At 46.5% G+C, this 19377-nt stretch overlaps 2 protein-coding genes across 4 annotated transcripts in view; both read left to right on the forward strand.

Moving 5' to 3' along the window:
- The window catches only part of rpusd1 (RNA pseudouridine synthase domain containing 1), an 8845-nt gene extending 7369 nt beyond the window's left edge, over window positions 1–1476 (forward strand). For all 3 annotated transcript variants that reach the window (XM_064964684.1, XM_064964686.1, XM_064964685.1), the window contains one exon: window positions 980–1476. In XM_064964684.1, coding sequence (XP_064820756.1) covers window positions 980–1395 — 416 coding nt within the window. In that variant the 3' untranslated portion in view covers window positions 1396–1476. The remainder of the gene's footprint in view (window positions 1–979) is intronic.
- A 4739-nt stretch (window positions 1477–6215) lies between these two features.
- rnf216 (ring finger protein 216) overlaps window positions 6216–19377 on the forward strand; it is a 107579-nt gene continuing 94417 nt past the window's right edge. The window contains exons 1-3 of the mRNA XM_064964681.1: window positions 6216–6539; window positions 11811–11949; window positions 12440–12570. Of these exons, the coding sequence (XP_064820753.1) occupies window positions 11883–11949; window positions 12440–12570 (198 nt within the window). The 5' untranslated portion in view covers window positions 6216–6539; window positions 11811–11882. The remainder of the gene's footprint in view (window positions 6540–11810; window positions 11950–12439; window positions 12571–19377) is intronic.

Genomic DNA, 19377 nt, shown 5'->3' on the forward strand with positions numbered 1-19377 from the left:
CTCACACTCACACTCACACACACACACTCACACTCACACTCACACTCACACACACACACACAGGTACAAAGACACACACACACATAGACACACACACACACACACACACACACGCACACACACACACACACACACAGGTACAAAGACACACACACACATAGACACACACACACACACACACACACACACACACACACACACACACACACACACACACACACACACACACACACACACAGATAGTGTTCGGTAGGTAAACACATTCACAGATAGGCCTATATAGTGTTCGGTAGGTAAACACATTCACAGATAGGCCTATATAGTGTTCGGTAGGTAAACACATTCACAGATAGGCCTATATAGTGTTCGGTAGGTAAACACATTCACAGATAGGCCTATATAGTGTTCGGTAGGTAAACACATTCACAGATAGGCCTATATAGTGTTCGGTAGGTAAACACATTCACAGATAGGCCTATATAGTGTTCGGTAGGTAAACACATTCACAGATAGGCCTATATAGTGTTCGGTAGGTAAACACATTCACAGATAGGCCTATATAGTGTTCGGTAGGTAAACACATTCACAGATAGGCCTATATAGTGTTGGGTAGGTAAACACATTCACAGATAGGCCTATATAGTGTTGGGTAGGTAAACACATTCACAGATAGGCCTATATAGTGTTCGGTAGGTTAACACATTCACAGATAGGCCTATATAGTGTTCGGTAGGTAAACACATTCACAGATAGGCCTATATAGTGTTCGGTAGGTAAACACATTCACAGATAGGCCTATATAGTGTTCGGTAGGTAGACACATTCACAGATAGGCCTATATAGTGTTCGGTAGGTAAACACATTCACAGATAGGCCTATATAGTGTTCGGTAGGTAAACACATTCACAGATAGGCCTATATAGTGTTCGGTAGGTCAAATAAAATGAAATACTCATGTTGTTGTGATGTTGTTTGTCAGGTCGTACCCACCAGCTGAGGGTTCACTGTGAGGCGGTAGGGCACCCCATCGTAGGAGACTACACCTACAGCCTGGGAGAGGACAGCGCCCCCTATCGCATGATGCTGCACGCACACCTCCTACACCTCCCCCTGGAGCCACTCCCCCTGCAGGCCGCCGCCCCCGACCCCTTCACCACGCCCACTGACCCCCGCTGGCGCCCGCAGCGCCGCCTCCGGACTGTAGAGGGAGTCGTGGAGACCCTGCTGGAGCACAGGGCGGCGGAGGAGAGGACAGAGCGGGAGGAGAAGAAGAGACAGCAGGAGGAGAGGAGGAGGCAGCAGGAGGAGAGGAGGAAGAGGTGGAGGGGGAGAGAGGAGAGTGAGGAGCAGAGGAGGATGTGTCAGCAGTGGTTGTCTGAGTGGACTGATGTCTGAACTCTCCTTCTCCTCTATTCATCCTCATCCCTTCTCCTCTCTTCATCCTCATCCCTTCTCCTCTCTTCATCCTCATCCCTTCTCCTCTCTTCATCCTCATTCCTTCTCCTCTCTTCATCCTCCATCCCTTCTCCTCTCTTCATCTTCATCCCTTCTCCTTCTCCTCTATTCATCCTCATTCCTTCTCTTCTCTTCATCCTCATCCCTTCTCCTCTCTTCTCTTCATCCTCCATCCCTTCTCCTTGTCCTCTCTTCATCCTCATCCCTTCTCTTCTCTTCATCCTCCATCCCTTCTCCTCTCTTCATCCTCATCCCTTCTCCTTGTCCTCTCTTCATCCTCATTCCTTCTCTTCTCTTCATCCTCCATCCCTTCTCCTTGTCCTCTCTTCATACTCATCCCTTCTCCTCTCTTCATCCTCCATCCCTTCTCCTCTCTTCATCCTCATCCCTTCTCCTCTCCTCTCTTCATACTCATCCCTTCTCCTTCTCCTCTCTTCATCCTCATCCCTTCTCCTCTCTTCATCCCCCATCCCTTCTCCTCTCTTCATACTCATCCCTTCTCCTTCTCCTCTCTTCATCCTCATCCCTTCTCCTCTCTTCATCCCCCATCCCTTCTCCTCTCTTCATACTCATCCCTTCTCCTTCTCCTCTCTTCATCCTCATCCCTTCTCCTCTCCTCTCTTCATACTCATCCCTTCTCCTTCTCCTCTCTTCATCCTCATCCCTTCTCCTCTCTTCATCCCCCATCCCTTCTCCTCTCTTCATCCTCATCCCTTCTCCTCTTCATCCTCATCCCTTCTCCTCTCTCCATCCCCCATCCCTTCTCCTCTCTTCATCCTCCATCCCTTCTCCTTCTCCTCATCCCTTCTCCTCTCTTCATCCTCATCCCTTTTCCTTCTCCTCTCTTCATCCTCATCCCTTCTCCTCTCTTCATCCCCCATCCCTTCTCCTCTTCATCCTCATCCCTTCTCCTCTCTCCATCCCCCATCCCTTCTCCTCTCTTCATCCTCATCCCTTCTCCTTCTCATCTCTCCATCCCCCATCCCTTCTCCTTCTCCTCTCTCCATCCCTTCTCCTTCTCCTCTCTCCATCCTCCATCCCTTCTCCTTCTCCTCATCCCTTCTCCTCTCTCCATCCCTTCTCCTTCTCCTCTCTCCATCCTCCATCACTTCTCCTTCTCCTCATCCCTTCTCCTTGTCCTCTCTTCATCCTCCATCCCTTCTCCTTCTCCTCTCTTCACCCTCATCCCTTTTCCTTCTCCTCATCCCTTCTCCTTGTCCTCTCTTCATCCTCCATCCCTTCTCCTTCTCCTCTCTTCACCCTCATCCCTTTTCCTTCTCCTCATCCCTTCTCCTTGTCCTCTCTTCATCCTCCATCCCTTCTCCTTCTCCTCTCTTCACCCTCATCCCTTTTCCTTCTCCTCATCCCTTCTCCTTGTCCTCTCTTCATCCTCCATCCCTTCTCCTTCTCCTCATCCCTTCTCCTCTCTCCATCCCTTCTCCTTCTCCTTCTCCTCCTCTCTCCATCCCTTCTCCTCTCTCCATCCTCCATCCCTTCTCCTTCTCCTCTCTCCATCCCCCATCCCTTCTCCTTCTCCTCATCCCTTCTCCTTGTCCTCTCTTCATCCTCATCCCTTCTCCTTCTCCTCTCTTCATCCTCATCCCTTTTCCTTCTCCTCTCTTCATCCTCCATCCCTTCTCCTCATCCCTTCTCTCTCCAGCCCTTCTCCTTCTCCTCTCTCCATCCCTTCTCCTTCTCCTTCTCCTCCTCTCTCCATCCCTTCTCCTTCTCCTCTCTCCATCCCCCATCCTTCTCCTTCTCCTCTCTCCATCCTCCATCCCTTCTGCTTCATCACCCCCTTCCTCTGTTAACCTCTCCTTGAGACTCTGCAACCAAAAGCATCTTTTAATATTTGATCTGTATGGGAAATACAAAGAAAAAGAAAAAAAAGGCCGCTCTCTGCTTGTCACTCAGTATTGAAGAGATGTATTGTGTGAGTCTGGTGGGAGCGTAGCACAGCAGGAGTCCAACTGTCTGCCCTCCGTCTCACATTGAACAAGAAGACACTCAGCCTGGATAAATAAATACTTACTCTTCAAAAAAAAATAATAATAATTTTAATGGCGCTTTGTTTGACCATTTTGAAAATCTTTTTATTGTTGTTTTGACGTTGCTCTCTGGATTAGAGTGTCTGCTAAATGACTCAAATGGAAGCCATGTCAAAGATTTACAGTTTACACCTCTTCCTCTCTCTGGTAATATGAATCATGACCCCCTTCCGGGTCAGGGGATGGCAAAATAAAGACATATTTTATTTGTTCTATTTTTGTTTGCAATTCAAAGTTACAATATGAAAAAAAAAAAAATAATTCATTGCAGATTGGAAACATGTTTTCAACACATACTGTAGCTACAAATAAAAATGAACTACTTAACTATTAATGAAAAATAAACACAACTAGCTAGCTAGCTACATCACTATTTCACAATAACAAGATTTGTATTCGCGTTGCAAAGACTTGTCAACATAGGATAATCTGATCAAGTCAGTCTCATGGTTCAAAAGCTACCGAGCAGACAGAACTGTGCGTCCAGTTTGATGCAAGTCATCTGATATGTTAACTGTCCAGAAGGGGGTGCCACAGGGCTCTGTTCTAGGACCACTGTTAATACTGTCCAGAAGGGGGTGCCACAGGGCTCTGTTCTAGGACCACTGTTAGTTAATACTGTCCAGAAGGGGGTGCCACAGGGCTCTGTTCTAGGACCACTGTTAGTTAATACTGTCCAGAAGGGGGTGCCACAGGGCTCTGTTCTAGGACCACTGTTAGTAACTCACCCAAGACATTTAATACCTCAAAAACTAGTTATTGTGTCAGTAAATTGACCAATGCCACCAAAATGAAACATTTGGTCATGGTGTGAGGCCTACTGGTCAAAATGTTTTAGATGGGTTTTTTTTCCACCATGGCAGTCAAACCTGGAAATGTTTTAATGTTGTTTTTCCACCATGGCAGTTGACCCTGGAAATGTTTTAATGTTTTTTTTCCACCATGGCAGTCAACCCTGGAAATGTCTTAATGTTTTTTTTCCACCATGGCAGTCAACCCTGGAAATGTCTTAATGTTTTTTTTCCACCATGGCAGTCGACCCTGGAAATGTCTTAATGTTGTTTTTCCACCATGGCAGTCGACCCTGGAAATGTTTTAATGTTGTTTTTCCACCATGGCAGTCAACCCTGGAAACGTTTGTTAAAAACACATTTCAGTTTTGTTCTACTTTTTTGGTTGTTGACACTGACTGCTTTTACTGCACTATACCAGAAGGTCAGTTTTGTCTATTTTTGTCTAGCTGAACGCTGTTGTGTATCACACTGAGCTGTTTAGATACCGATTTCAACAGTAGGTCAAAGTTCACTGAGAAAATTCAATACTAAAGTACACAGAAAAAGGACATGAACATTTGAGCATACTGTGTGCTGTACATGTCAACAGGAAATTCACATTTGCATGTCTACTTTTTTTGTTTTATTTTGTTTTTACACATATTTCTTTCATTTAAAATCATATAGTGAACAGAAAATTTGCCACAAAATGGGAATAAAAACAACAACAAATATATACAGTGGGGAGAACAAGTATTTGATTCACAGCCGATTTTGCAGGTTTTCCTACTTACAAAGCATGTAGAGGTCTGTAATTTTTGATCATAGGTACATTTCAACTGTGAGAGCCGGAATCTAAAACAAAAATCCAGAAAATCACATTGTATGATTTCTTATAAGTGTCCGGATTAGTGTCCCACTCCTTGAAAGCGGCAGCTCTAGCCTTTAGCTCAGTGCGAATGTTGCCTGTAATCCATGGTTTCTGGTTGGGATATGTACGGTCACTGTGGGGACAATGTCGTCGATGCACTTATTGGGACATGTCTCTTATTAATCTCATTGAGACTAACCTGGTTAAAAAAAACAAAACCCATCTTACCACGCCTGGATAGGTATTTTACATATCATCTAATCATACAGCAATCTGAAGCCCGACGGTACAGTGAAAGCTGTGGCATGTCTGAGAGGGGGAACACAACCACTGCATACTAGTGCCGCTTTCAAGTCAACTCGGAAAACGCCGAAATTTCAGACTTGGTTACTATCAGAATAAACCTCTTCCCCCCCCCAAAAAAAACAAAAAACGAGCTATAGTCTTGAAAGCACTATAGCTATGGTCACGTGACCCTGCTTTGACGTTGCATGCATCATCCAATGGTTGTATGCTACATCATTGACCGTGCCTTGGCAACCAGATTGCTGTAACAATATGGCTTGTGTTCAAGAGCATCAAAACGACGGCAGGCGACTGCCTACTGACTGATCTACAAATCACCTTGAATCATAAAATTCATTATTATTTGTAGATCAGTCAGTCAGTCCCAGTTTACTCATGCTACATTTCCGGTTTTGATCCTCTCGAACACGGCCGTTATGTGGTAAGATGTATTGTAAGATCTGGCATACCTCAGCCACGTCTGGGCAGAGGAGAGTGCCCACTGGGCTAGTTCGACATTACAGCAGACAAGTGCAGGTGGCCCGCCGACAGACCTGATCAACAAATCACCTTGCATCTTAAAATAACTACTCCTTAATATTTGTAGATCAATCAGTCACAATTCACCCATGATATGTTACGGTTTTGATATTCTCGAACATCGGAAAATATCTTTAATAATTGACTAAACTACAAACACAAAACAAAAGATCTGATAGAACTACATCCCCCAGACTGCTACGCTGATGTCCGTGAATGTGACGTTGCCAGTCTTGATTTAGTGGTAGGTTGTTTTCGATTTCCGGTTATGTTCGTTTGTTAGCCAAATATTTGAATGTTTTTTTGTTGTTGTTTGGGACATTCAATAACATCCGAGTTGTGAGATTGAATGACCTATATATAGCGTTTTGTTAATTATTACATAGCTATCTTATTAGATATATAACTGGTTAATAAGTAGGTCATTCGAAGTATAAACGGGTAGCGATTATTGGTCTGTCGTTAAGCTAGCTAGGCTAGCGAGGTGAGCCCAAACAGATACTGAACTGAACAGAAAGTGCAAGCAAACATGAGAAATCACAGCCAACTCCGCCAGTGAACACTCAGGTAAAGTGACAACTTCAACAGCATATAGAAAAAAATGTGTTTTTCTTGTCTTATTTTATTAACTAACTTATGTTTTTAAAAACCATGTTTGTCATCGACGTTTCTTTAACCTTACTTCTGTTCGCTAACGTTAACTAGTACAGTACTATATAGTTGACTAACGTTAGTAACTAATAGTTAACTAGTACAGTACTATATAGTTGACTAACGCTAGTAACTAACTAATAGTTAACTAGTACAGTACTATATAGTTGACTAACGCTAGTAACTAACTAATAGTTAACTAGTACAGTACTATATAGTTGTCTAACGTTAGTAACTAACCTATAACAGTAGTTAGTTAGCTTGCTAGCTAGCTGTCTCTGTTACGTTACAGGTGTAATCAAAGATACGTATGTGGTACTACATGTTAACTAACTTACCTAGTAACGTTAGTACTAACGTTAGTTAGTTAATTCGTTAAAGTTTATGTAGTTAACTAGTTGGGTCGTTAACTCGTTGGGCTTTTTGATAAACTTCCAGCTGGAGACTGAACTACATTCCTCATTTTTCTACTATCGTCAGCTACCTAAGTTGGCTACAACAAAGTTTTAGAATCGAGTTCAAAGTTTTGTCGACCCCCCAAAATACTAACGTTGGCTAACGACAGCCCAAGTTCAGCAACCAAACAACCTCATCCGCTGAGTTACTGTTAGGCTTGGAGTTGACTGGACAGTAGCTATCGAGTTAACCGTTTCTCTACATACACTTGTCCTGCACCTTGACATCTCTGCCGGGTGTGTTGGGGTATATAATGGGTCCTGTCTGTCAGAACAGTACAGGGTATTAACTGTGTGTGTTGGGGTATATAATGGGTCCTGTCTGTCAGAACAGTACAGGGTATTAACTGTGTGTGTTGGGGTATATAATGGGTCCTGTCTGTCAGAACAGTACAGGGTATTAACTGTGTGTGTTGGGGTATATAATGGGTCCTGTCTGTCAGAACAGTACAGGGTATTAACTGTGTGTGTTGGGGTGATGTTGGGGTATATAATGGGTCCTGTCTGTCAGAACAGTACAGGGTATTAACTGTGTGTGTTGGGGTATATAATGGGTCCTGTCTGTCAGAACAGTACAGGGTATTAACTGTGTGTGTTGGGGTATATAATGGGTCCTGTCTGTCAGAACAGTACAGGGTATTAACTGTGTGTGTTGGGGTATATAATGGGTCCTGTCTGTCAGAACAGTACAGGGTATTAACTGTGTGTGTTGGGGTGGTGTTGGGGTATATAATGGGTCCTGTCTGTCAGAACAGTACAGGGTATTAACTGTGTGTGTTGGGGTATATAATGGGTCCTGTCTGTCAGAACAGTACAGGGTATTAACTGTGTGTGTTGGGGTATATAATGGGTCCTGTCTGTCAGAACAGTACAGGGTATTAACTGTGTGTGTTGGGGTATATAATGGGTCCTGTCTGTCAGAACAGTACAGGGTATTAACTGTGTGTGTTGGGGTATATAATGGGTCCTGTCTGTCAGAACAGTACAGGGTATTAACTGTGTGTGTTGGGGTATATAATGGGTCCTGTCTGTCAGAACAGTACAGGGTATTAACTGTGTGTGTTGGGGTATATAATGGGTCCTGTCTGTCAGAACAGTACAGGGTATTAACTGTGTGTGTTGGGGTGATGTTGGGGTATATAATGGGTCCTGTCTGTCAGAACAGTACAGGGTATTAACTGTGTGTGTTGGGGTATATAATGGGTCCTGTCTGTCAGAACAGTACAGGGTATTAACTGTGTGTGTTGGGGTATATAATGGGTCCTGTCTGTCAGAACAGTACAGGGTATTAACTGTGTGTGTTGGGGTATATAATGGGTCCTGTCTGTCAGAACAGTACAGGGTATTAACTGTGTGTGTTGGGGTATATAATGGGTCCTGTCTGTCAGAACAGTACAGGGTATTAACTGTGTGTGTTGGGGTATATAATGGGTCCTGTCTGTCAGAACAGTACAGGGTATTAACTGTGTGTGTTGGGGTATATAATGGGTCCTGTCTGTCAGAACAGTACAGGGTATTAACTGTGTGTGTTGGGGTATATAATGGGTCCTGTCTGTCAGAACAGTACAGGGTATTAACTGTGTGTGTTGGGGTGATGTTGGGGTATATAATGGGTCCTGTCTGTCAGAACAGTACAGGGTATTAACTGTGTGTGTTGGGGTATATAATGGGTCCTGTCTGTCAGAACAGTACAGGGTATTAACTGTGTGTGTTGGGGTATATAATGGGTCCTGTCTGTCAGAACAGTACAGGGTATTAACTGTGTGTGTTGGGGTATATAATGGGTCCTGTCTGTCAGAACAGTACAGGGTATTAACTGTGTGTGTTGGGGTGGTGTTGGGGTATATAATGGGTCCTGTCTGTCAGAACAGTACAGGGTATTAACTGTGTGTGTTGGGGTATATAATGGGTCCTGTCTGTCAGAACAGTACAGGGTATTAACTGTGTGTGTTGGGGTATATAATGTGTCCTGTCTGTCAGAACAGTACAGGGTATTAACTGTGTGTGTTGGGGTGGTGTTGGGGTATATAATGGGTCCTGTCTGTCAGAACAGTACAGGGTATTAACTGTGTGTGTTGGGGTATATAATGGGTCCTGTCTGTCAGAACAGTACAGGGTATTAACTGTGTGTGTTGGGGTATATAATGGGTCCTGTCTGTCAGAACAGTACAGGGTATTAACTGTGTGTGTTGGGGTGGTGTACAGGGTATTAACTGTGTGTGTTGGGATATATAATGGGTCCTGTCTGTCAGAACAGTACAGGGTATTAACTGTGTGTGTTGGGGTATATAATGGGTCCTGTCTGTCAGAACAGTACAGGGTATTAACTGTGTGTGTTGGGGTATATAATGGGTCCTGTCTGTCAGAACAGTACAGGGTATTAACTGTGTGTGTTGGGGTATATAATGGGTCCTGTCTGTCAGAACAGTACAGGGTATTAACTGTGTGTGTTGGGGTGATGTTGGGGTATATAATGGGTCCTGTCTGTCAGAACAGTACAGGGTATTAACTGTGTGTGTTGGGGTATATAATGGGTCCTGTCTGTCAGAACAGTACAGGGTATTAACTGTGTGTGTTGGGGTATATAATGGGTCCTGTCTGTCAGAACAGTACAGGGTATTAACTGTGTGTGTTGGGGTATATAATGGGTCCTGTCTGTCAGAACAGTACAGGGTATTAACTGTGTGTGTTGGGGTGGTGTTGGGGTATATAATGGGTCCTGTCTGTCAGAACAGTACAGGGTATTAACTGTGTGTGTTGGGGTATATAATGGGTCCTGTCTGTCAGAACAGTACAGGGTATTAACTGAATGTGTTGGGGTATATAATAGGTGTGTTGGGGTATATAATGTGTCCTGTCTGTCAGAACAGTACAGGGTATTAACTGTGTGTGTTGGGGTGGTGTTGGGGTATATAATGGGTCCTGTCTGTCAGAACAGTACAGGGTATTAACTGTGTGTGTTGGGGTATATAATGGGTCCTGTCTGTCAGAACAGTACAGGGTATTAACTGTGTGTGTTGGGGTATATAATGGGTCCTGTCTGTCAGAACAGTACAGGGTATTAACTGTGTGTGTTGGGGTATATAATGGGTCCTGTCTGTCAGAACAGTACAGGGTATTAACTGTGTGTGTTGGGGTATATAATGGGTCCTGTCTGTCAGAACAGTACAGGGTATTAACTGTGTGTGTTGGGGTATATAATGGGTCCTGTCTGTCAGAACAGTACAGGGTATTAACTGTGTGTGTTGGGGTATATAATGGGTCCTGTCTGTCAGAACAGTACAGGGTATTAACTGTGTGTGTTGGGGTGATGTTGGGGTATGGTTGGGGTATATAATGGGTCCTGTCTGTCAGAACAGTACAGGGTATTAACTGTGTGTGTTGGGGTATATAATGGGTCCTGTCTGTCAGAACAGTACAGGGTATTAACTGTGTGTGTTGGGGTATATAATGGGTCCTGTCTGTCAGAACAGTACAGGGTATTAACTGTGTGTGTTGGGGTATATAATGGGTCCTGTCTGTCAGAACAGTACAGGGTATTAACTGTGTGTGTTGGGGTATATAATGGGTCCTGTCTGTCAGAACAGTACAGGGTATTAACTGTGTGTGTTGGGGTATATAATGGGTCCTGTCTGTCAGAACAGTACAGGGTATTAACTGTGTGTGTTGGGGTATATAATGGGTCCTGTCTGTCAGAACAGTACAGGGTATTAACTGTGTGTGTTGGGGTATATAATGGGTCCTGTCTGTCAGAACAGTACAGGGTATTAACTGTGTGTGTTGGGGTGATGTTGGGGTATATAATGGGTCCTGTCTGTCAGAACAGTACAGGGTATTAACTGTGTGTGTTGGGGTATATAATGGGTCCTGTCTGTCAGAACAGTACAGGGTATTAACTGTGTGTGTTGGGGTATATAATGGGTCCTGTCTGTCAGAACAGTACAGGGTATTAACTGTGTGTGTTGGGGTATATAATGGGTCCTGTCTGTCAGAACAGTACAGGGTATTAACTGTGTGTGTTGGGGTGGTGTTGGGGTATATAATGGGTCCTGTCTGTCAGAACAGTACAGGGTATTAACTGTGTGTGTTGGGGTATATAATGGGTCCTGTCTGTCAGAACAGTACAGGGTATTAACTGTGTGTGTTGGGGTATATAATGTGTCCTGTCTGTCAGAACAGTACAGGGTATTAACTGTGTGTGTTGGGGTGGTGTTGGGGTATATAATGGGTCCTGTCTGTCAGAACAGTACAGGGTATTAACTGTGTGTGTTGGGGTATATAATGGGTCCTGTCTGTCAGAACAGTACAGGGTATTAACTGTGTGTGTTGGGGTATATAATGGGTCCTGTCTGTCAGAACAGTACAGGGTATTAACTGTGTGTGTTGGGGTGGTGTACAGGGTATTAACTGTGTGTGTTGGGATATATAATGGGTCCTGTCTGTCAGAACAGTACAGGGTATTAACTGTGTGTGTTGGGGTATATAATGGGTCCTGTCTGTCAGAACAGTACAGGGTATTAACTGTGTGTGTTGGGGTGGTGTTGGGGTATATAATGGGTCCTGTCTGTCAGAACAGTACAGGGTATTAACTGTGTGTGTTGGGGTGGTGTTGGGGTATATAATGGGTCCTGTCTGTCAGAACAGTACAGGGTATTAACTGTGTGTGTTGGGGTATATAATGGGTCCTGTCTGTCAGAACAGTACAGGGTATTAACTGTGTGTGTGTGTGTAGGGGGATGGTGTCGAGTGTTGTTGGTCAGCGTGTGTCTGTGAGCAGCGTGTCACCCAGGCAGTGTGATTGACTATGGCGGACAGACCTGACGACGATGATGTTATTGTCCTGGCCAGCTTCAACATTCACCGCAGCCAAGGTACAGCACAGGGAGGGGGGGGGGGGTTCTGAAGCCAAGGTACAGCACAAGCAGGGAGGGGGGTTCTGAAGCCAAGGTACAGCACAAGCAGGGGGGGGGGGGTTCTGAAGCCAAGGTACAGCACAAGCAGGGAGGGGGGGTTCTGAAGCCAAGGTACAGCACAAGCAGGGAGGGGGGTTCTGAAGCCAAGGTACAGCACAAGCAGGGAGGGGGGTTCTGAAGCCAAGGTACAGCACAAGCAGGGAGGGGGGTTCTGAAGCCAAGGTACAGCACAAGCAGGGGGGTTCTGAAGCCAAGGTACAGCACAAGCAGAGGGGGGTTCTGAAGCCAAGGTACAGCACAAGCAGGGGGGGGGGTTCTGAAGCCAAGGTACAGCACAAGCAGGGAGGGGGGGTTCTGAAGCCAAGGCAAGAGCATCCACAGGCTACAGATAACGGTGTGTGTGTGTGTGTGTGTGTGTGTGTGTGTGTGTGTGTGTGTGTGTGTGTAGGTCGTCGGGCACGCAGGAGGCACTTCATCACCATATCAGATGACTCTGACGAGGAGCCGGTTCCTCTGGACCCCAACAGTCCTGTCCTGGTTTCAGACAAACCTGACGATGATGATGTCAGCATACTAGAGGTAACCTTTAACCCCTGACCTCTCACCCTGTCCTGGTTTCAGACAAACCTGACGATGATGATGTCAGCATACTAGAGGTAACCTTTAACCCCTGACCTCTCAGCCTGTCCTGGTGCCTGACCAGCCAGATGATGATGTCAGCATACTAGAGGTAACCTTTAACCCCTGACCTCTCACCCTGTCCTGGTGTCTGACCAGCCAGATGATGTCAGCATACTAGAGGTAATCTTTAACCCTTGACCTCTGACCTCTCACCCTGTCCTGGTGTCTGACCAGCCAGATGATGTCAGCATACTAGAGGTAATCTTTAACCCTTGACTTCTGACCCTCACCCTGTCCTGGTGTCTGACCAGCCAGATGATGATGATGATAGCATACTACTGGTAACCTTTAACCCCTGACTTCTAAATACTTAATCTAACCCCTGACCTTTAACTAGGGATGCAAATGTTGGTCAATTTTCCTGCCGACGATTCGACCCTCATTAACCGGTTACTAGCGGTTACGTTAGCTTATGTTCGAGCCTAATTGAAAGAGGCAACAGTGCAAGCCAATCGTCTCACAGCTGAAAAGCTCCAGTATTATTGAACATACAACTACTGTAACGAACTAGCCCCTGTGAAACATAATTTACAATATAGCTATGAAGCAGGGAGGCTTCCCTTCTTGTTAATCAATATGAAGCTGGGAGGCTCCTCCTCTTGTTAATCAATATGAAGCTGGGAGGCTCCTCTTGTTAATCAATATGAAGCTGGGAGGCTTCCCTTCTTGTTAATCAATATGAAGCTGGGAGGCTCCTCCTCTTGTTAATCAATATGAAGCTGGGAGGCCCCTCCTCTTGTTTATCAATATGAAGCTGGGATCCCCCTCTTGTTAATCAATATGAAGCTGGGATCCCCCTCTTGTTAATCAATATGAAGCTGGGATCCCCCTCTTGTTAATCAATATGAAGCTGGGAGGCTCCTCTTGTTAATCAATATGAAGCTGGGAGGCTCCTCTTGTTAATCAATATGAAGCTGGGAGGCTCCTCTTGTTAATCAATATGAAGCTGGGAGGCTCCTCTTGATAATCAATATGAAGCTGGGAGGCTCCTCTTGATAATCAATATGAAGCTGGGAGGCCCCTCCTCTTGTTAATCAATATGAAGCTAGGAGGCTCCTCTTGTTAATCAATATGAAGCTGGGAGGCTCCTCCTCTTGTTAATCAATATGAAGCTGGGAGGCTCCTCCTCTTGTTAATCAATATGAAGCTGGGAGGCTCCTCTTGTTAATCAATATGAAGCTGGGAGGCCCCTCCTCTTGTTAATCAATATGAAGCTGGGAGGCCCCTCCTCTTGTTAATCAATATGAAGCTGGGAGGCCCCTCCTCTTGTTTATCAATATGAAGCTGGGAGGCTCCTCCTCTTGTTAATCAATATGAAGCTGGGAGGCTCCTCCTCTTGTTAATCAATATGAAGCTGGGAGGCTCTTCCTCTTGTTAATCAATATGAAGCTGGGAGGCTCTTCCTCTTGTTAATCAATATGAAGCTGGGAGGCTCCTCTTGTTAATCAATATGAAGCTGGGAGGCTCCTCCTCTTGTTAATCAATATGAAGCTGGGAGGCTCCTCTTGTTAATCAATATGAAGCTGGGAGGCTCCTCCTCTTGTTAATCAATATGAAGCTGGGAGGCTCCTCTTGTTAATCAATATGAAGCTGGGAGGCTCCTCCTCTTGTTAATCAATATGAAGCTGGGAGGCTCCTCTTGTTAATCAATATGAAGCTGGGAGGCTCCTCTTGTTAATCAATATGAAGCTGGGAGGCTCCTCTTGTTAATCAATATGAAGCTGGGAGGCTCCTCTTGTTAATCAATATGAAGCTGGGAGGCTCCTCCTCTTGTTAATCAATATGAAGCTGGGAGGCTCCTCTTGTTAATCAATATGAAGCTGGGAGGCTCCTCCTCTTGTTAATCAATATGAAGCTGGGAGGCTCCTCTTGTTAATCAATATGAAGCTGGGAGGCTCCTCTTGTTAATCAATATGAAGCTGGGAGGCTCCTCCTCTTGTTTATCAATATGAAGCTGGGAAGCTCCTCTTGTTAATCAATATGAAGCTAGGAGGCTCCTCCTCTTGTTAATCATGGCCGGTAAAACTGTTTTATTTGGAATTGTTGCACAATGAGAACAATAAGAACACATTTCACTCCAGCAGCAACCAGCTGCAGCTTTCACTCTGTCTGACAGGTTACCAGTCTCTGTCACGCTGTCTGACAGGTTACCAGTCTCTGTCACGCTGTCTGACAGGTTACCATCCTACCAGTCTCTGTCACGCTGTCTGACAGGTTACCATCCTACCAGTCTCTGTCACGCTGTCTGACAGGTTACCATCCTACCAGTCTCTATCACGCTGTCTGACAGGTTACCATCCTACCAGTCTCTGTCTCTCTGTCTGCCAGGTTACCATCCTACCAGTCTCTGTCACGCTGTCTGACAGGTTACCATCCTACCAGTCTCTGTCACGCTGTCTGACAGGTTACCAGTCTCTGTCACGCTGTCTGACAGGTTACCATCCTACCAGTCTCTGTCACGCTGTCTGACAGGTTACCATCCTACCAGTCTCTGTCACGCTGTCTGACAGGTTACCAGTCTCTGTCACGCTGTCTGACAGGTTACCATCCTACCAGTCTCTGTCACGCTGTCTGACAGGTTACCATCCTACCAGTCTCTGTCACGCTGTCTGACAGGTTACCATCCTACCAGTCTCTGTCACGCTGTCTGACAGGTTACCATCCTACCAGTCTCTGTCTCTCTGTCTGACAGGTTACCATCCTACCAGTCTCTGTCACACTGTCTGACAGGTTACCATCCTACCAGTCTCTGTCACGCTGTCTGACAGGTTACCAGTCTCTGTCACGCTGTCTGACAGGTTACCATCCTACCAGTCTCTGTCACTCTGTCTGACAGGTTACCATCCTACCAGTCTCTGTCACGCTGTCTGACAGGTTACCATCCTACCAGTCTCTGTCACTCTGTCTGACAGGTTACCAGTCTCTGTCACACTGTCTGACAGGTTACCATCCTACCAGTCTCTGTCACGCTGTCTGACAGGTTACCAGTCTCTGTCACGCTGTCTGACAGGTTACCATCCTACCAGTCTCTGTCACGCTGTCTGACAGGTTACCATTCTCTGTCACACTGTCTGACAGGTTACCATCCTACCAGTCTCTGTCACGCTGTCTGACAGGTTACCATCCTACCAGTCTCTGTCACGCTGTCTGACAGGTTACCAGTCTCTGTCACGCTGTCTGACAGGTTACCATCCTACCAGTCTCTGTCACGCTGTCTGACAGGTTACCATCCTACCAGTCTCTGTCACGCTGTCTGACAGGTTACCATCCTACCAGTCTCTGTCACGCTGTCTGACAGGTTACCATCCTACAAGTCTCTGTCACGCTGTCTGACAGGTTACCATCCTACCAGTCTCTGTCACACTGTCTGACAGGTTACCAGTCTCTGTCACGCTGTCTGACAGGTTACCATCCTACCAGTCTCTGTCACGCTGTCTGACAGGTTACCAGTCTCTGTCACACTGTCTGACAGGTTACCATCCTACCAGTCTCTGTCACGCTGTCTGACAGGTTACCATCCTACCAGTCTCTGTCACGCTCTCTGACATGTTTACCATCCTACCAGTCTCTGTCACGCTGTCTGACAGGTTACCATCCTACCAGTCTCTGTCACGCTGTCTGACAGGTTACCATCCTACCAGTCTCTGTCACACTGTCTGACAGGTTACCATCCTACCAGTCTCTGTCACGCTGTCTGACAGGTTACCATCCTTCCAGTCTCTGTCACGCTGTCTGACAGATTACCATCCTACCAGTCTCTGTCACGCTGTCTGACAGGTTACCAGTCTCTATCACACTGTCTGACAGGTTACCATCCTACCAGTCTCTGTCACGCTGTCTGACAGATTACCAGTCTCTGTCACGCTGTCTGACAGGTTACCATCCTACCAGTCTCTGTCACGCTGTCTGACAGATTACCAGTCTCTGTCACGCTGTCTGACAGGTTACCATCCTACCAGTCTCTGTCACGCTGTCTGACAGGTTACCAGTCTCTATCACACTGTCTGACAGGTTACCAGTCTCTGTCACGCTGTCTGACAGATTACCATCCTACCAGTCTCTGTCACGCTGTCTGACAGGTTACCATCCTACCAGTCTCTGTCACGCTGTCTGACAGGTTACCATCCTACCAGTCTCTGTCACGCTGTCTGACAGGTTACCATCCTACCAGTCTCTGTCACGCTGTCTGACAGGTTACCAGTCTCTGTCACGCTGTCTGACAGGTTACCATCCTACCAGTCTCTGTCACGCTGTCTGACAGGTTACCAGTCTCTGTCACGCTGTCTGACAGGTTACCATCCTACCAGTCTCTGTCACTCTGTCTGACAGGTTACCATCCTACCAGTCTCTGTCACTCTGTCTGACAGGTTACCATCCTACCAGTCTCTGTCACGCTCTCTGACAGGTTACCATCCTACCAGTCTCTGTCACGCTGTCTGACAGGTTACCATCCTACCAGTCTCTGTCACTCTGTCTGACAGGTTACCAGTCTCTATCACGCTGTCTGACAGGTTACCATCCTACCAGTCTCTGTCACTCTGTCTGACAGGTTACCATCCTACCAGTCTCTGTCACGCTGTCTGACAGGTTACCAGTCTCTGTCACGCTGTCTGACAGGTTACCATCCTACCAGTCTCTGTCACGCTGTCTGACAGTTTACCATCCTACCAGTCTCTGTCACTCTGTCTGACAGGTTACCATCCTACCAGTCTCTGTCACTCTGTCTGACAGGTTACCATCCTACCAGTCTCTGTCACGCTCTCTGACAGGTTACCATCCTACCAGTCTCTGTCACGCTGTCTGACAGGTTACCATCCTACCAGTCTCTGTCACTCTGTCTGACAGGTTACCAGTCTCTATCACGCTGTCTGACAGGTTACCATCCTACCAGTCTCTGTCACGCTGTCTGACAGGTTACCAGTCTCTGTCACGCTGTCTGACAGGTTACCATCCTACCAGTCTCTGTCACGCTGTCTGACAGGTTACCATCCTACCAGTCTCTGTCACGCTGTCTGACAGGTTACCATCCTACCAGTCTCTGTCACGCTGTCTGACAGGTTACCATCCTACCAGTCTCTGTCACGCTGTCTGACAGGTTACCATCCTTCCAGTCTCTGTCACGCTGTCTGACAGATTACCATCCTACCAGTCTCTGTCACGCTGTCTGACAGGTTACCAGTCTCTATCACACTGTCTGACAGGTTACCATCCTACCAGTCTCTGTCACGCTGTCTGACAGATTACCAGTCTCTGTCACGCTGTCTGACAGGTTACCATCCTACCAGTCTCTGTCACGCTGTCTGACAGATTACCAGTCTCTGTCACGCTGTCTGACAGGTTACCATCCTACCAGTCTCTGTCACGCTGTCTGACAGGTTACCAGTCTCTATCACACTGTCTGACAGGTTACCAGTCTCTGTCACGCTGTCTGACAGATTACCATCCTACCAGTCTCTGTCACGCTGTCTGACAGGTTACCATCCTACCAGTCTCTGTCACGCTGTCTGACAGGTTACCATCCTACCAGTCTCTGTCACGCTGTCTGACAGGTTACCATCCTACCAGTCTCTGTCACGCTGTCTGACAGGTTACCAGTCTCTATCACACTGTCTGACAGGTTACCATCCTACCAGTCTCTGTCACGCTGTCTGACAGATTACCAGTCTCTGTCACGCTGTCTGACAGGTTACCATCCTACCAGTCTCTGTCACGCTGTCTGACAGATTACCAGTCTCTGTCACGCTGTCTGACAGGTTACCATCCTACCAGTCTCTGTCACGCTGTCTGACAGGTTACCAGTCTCTATCACACTGTCTGACAGGTTACCAGTCTCTGTCACGCTGTCTGACAGATTACCATCCTACCAGTCTCTGTCACGCTGTCTGACAGGTTACCATCCTACCAGTCTCTGTCACGCTGTCTGACAGGTTACCATCCTACCAGTCTCTGTCACGCTGTCTGACAGGTTACCATCCTACCAGTCTCTGTCACGCTGTCTGACAGGTTACCAGTCTCTGTCACGCTGTCTGACAGGTTACCATCCTACCAGTCTCTGTCACGCTGTCTGACAGGTTACCAGTCTCTGTCACGCTGTCTGACAGGTTACCATCCTACCAGTCTCTGTCACTCTGTCTGACAGGTTACCATCCTACCAGTCTCTGTCACTCTGTCTGACAGGTTACCATCCTACCAGTCTCTGTCACGCTCTCTGACAGGTTACCATCCTACCAGTCTCTGTCACGCTGTCTGACAGGTTACCATCCTACCAGTCTCTGTCACTCTGTCTGACAGGTTACCAGTCTCTATCACGCTGTCTGACAGGTTACCATCCTACCAGTCTCTGTCACTCTGTCTGACAGGTTACCATCCTACCAGTCTCTGTCACGCTGTCTGACAGGTTACCAGTCTCTGTCACGCTGTCTGACAGGTTACCATCCTACCAGTCTCTGTCACGCTGTCTGACAGGTTACCATCCTACCAGTCTCTGTCACTCTGTCTGACAGGTTACCATCCTACCAGTCTCTGTCACTCTGTCTGACAGGTTACCATCCTACCAGTCTCTGTCACGCTCTCTGACAGGTTACCATCCTACCAGTCTCTGTCACGCTGTCTGACAGGTTACCATCCTACCAGTCTCTGTCACTCTGTCTGACAGGTTACCAGTCTCTATCACGCTGTCTGACAGGTTACCATCCTACCAGTCTC

Source organism: Oncorhynchus masou, unplaced genomic scaffold, assembly GCF_036934945.1.
Source record: "Oncorhynchus masou masou isolate Uvic2021 unplaced genomic scaffold, UVic_Omas_1.1 unplaced_scaffold_181, whole genome shotgun sequence".
Taxonomy (NCBI): Eukaryota; Metazoa; Chordata; class Actinopteri; order Salmoniformes; family Salmonidae; genus Oncorhynchus; species Oncorhynchus masou.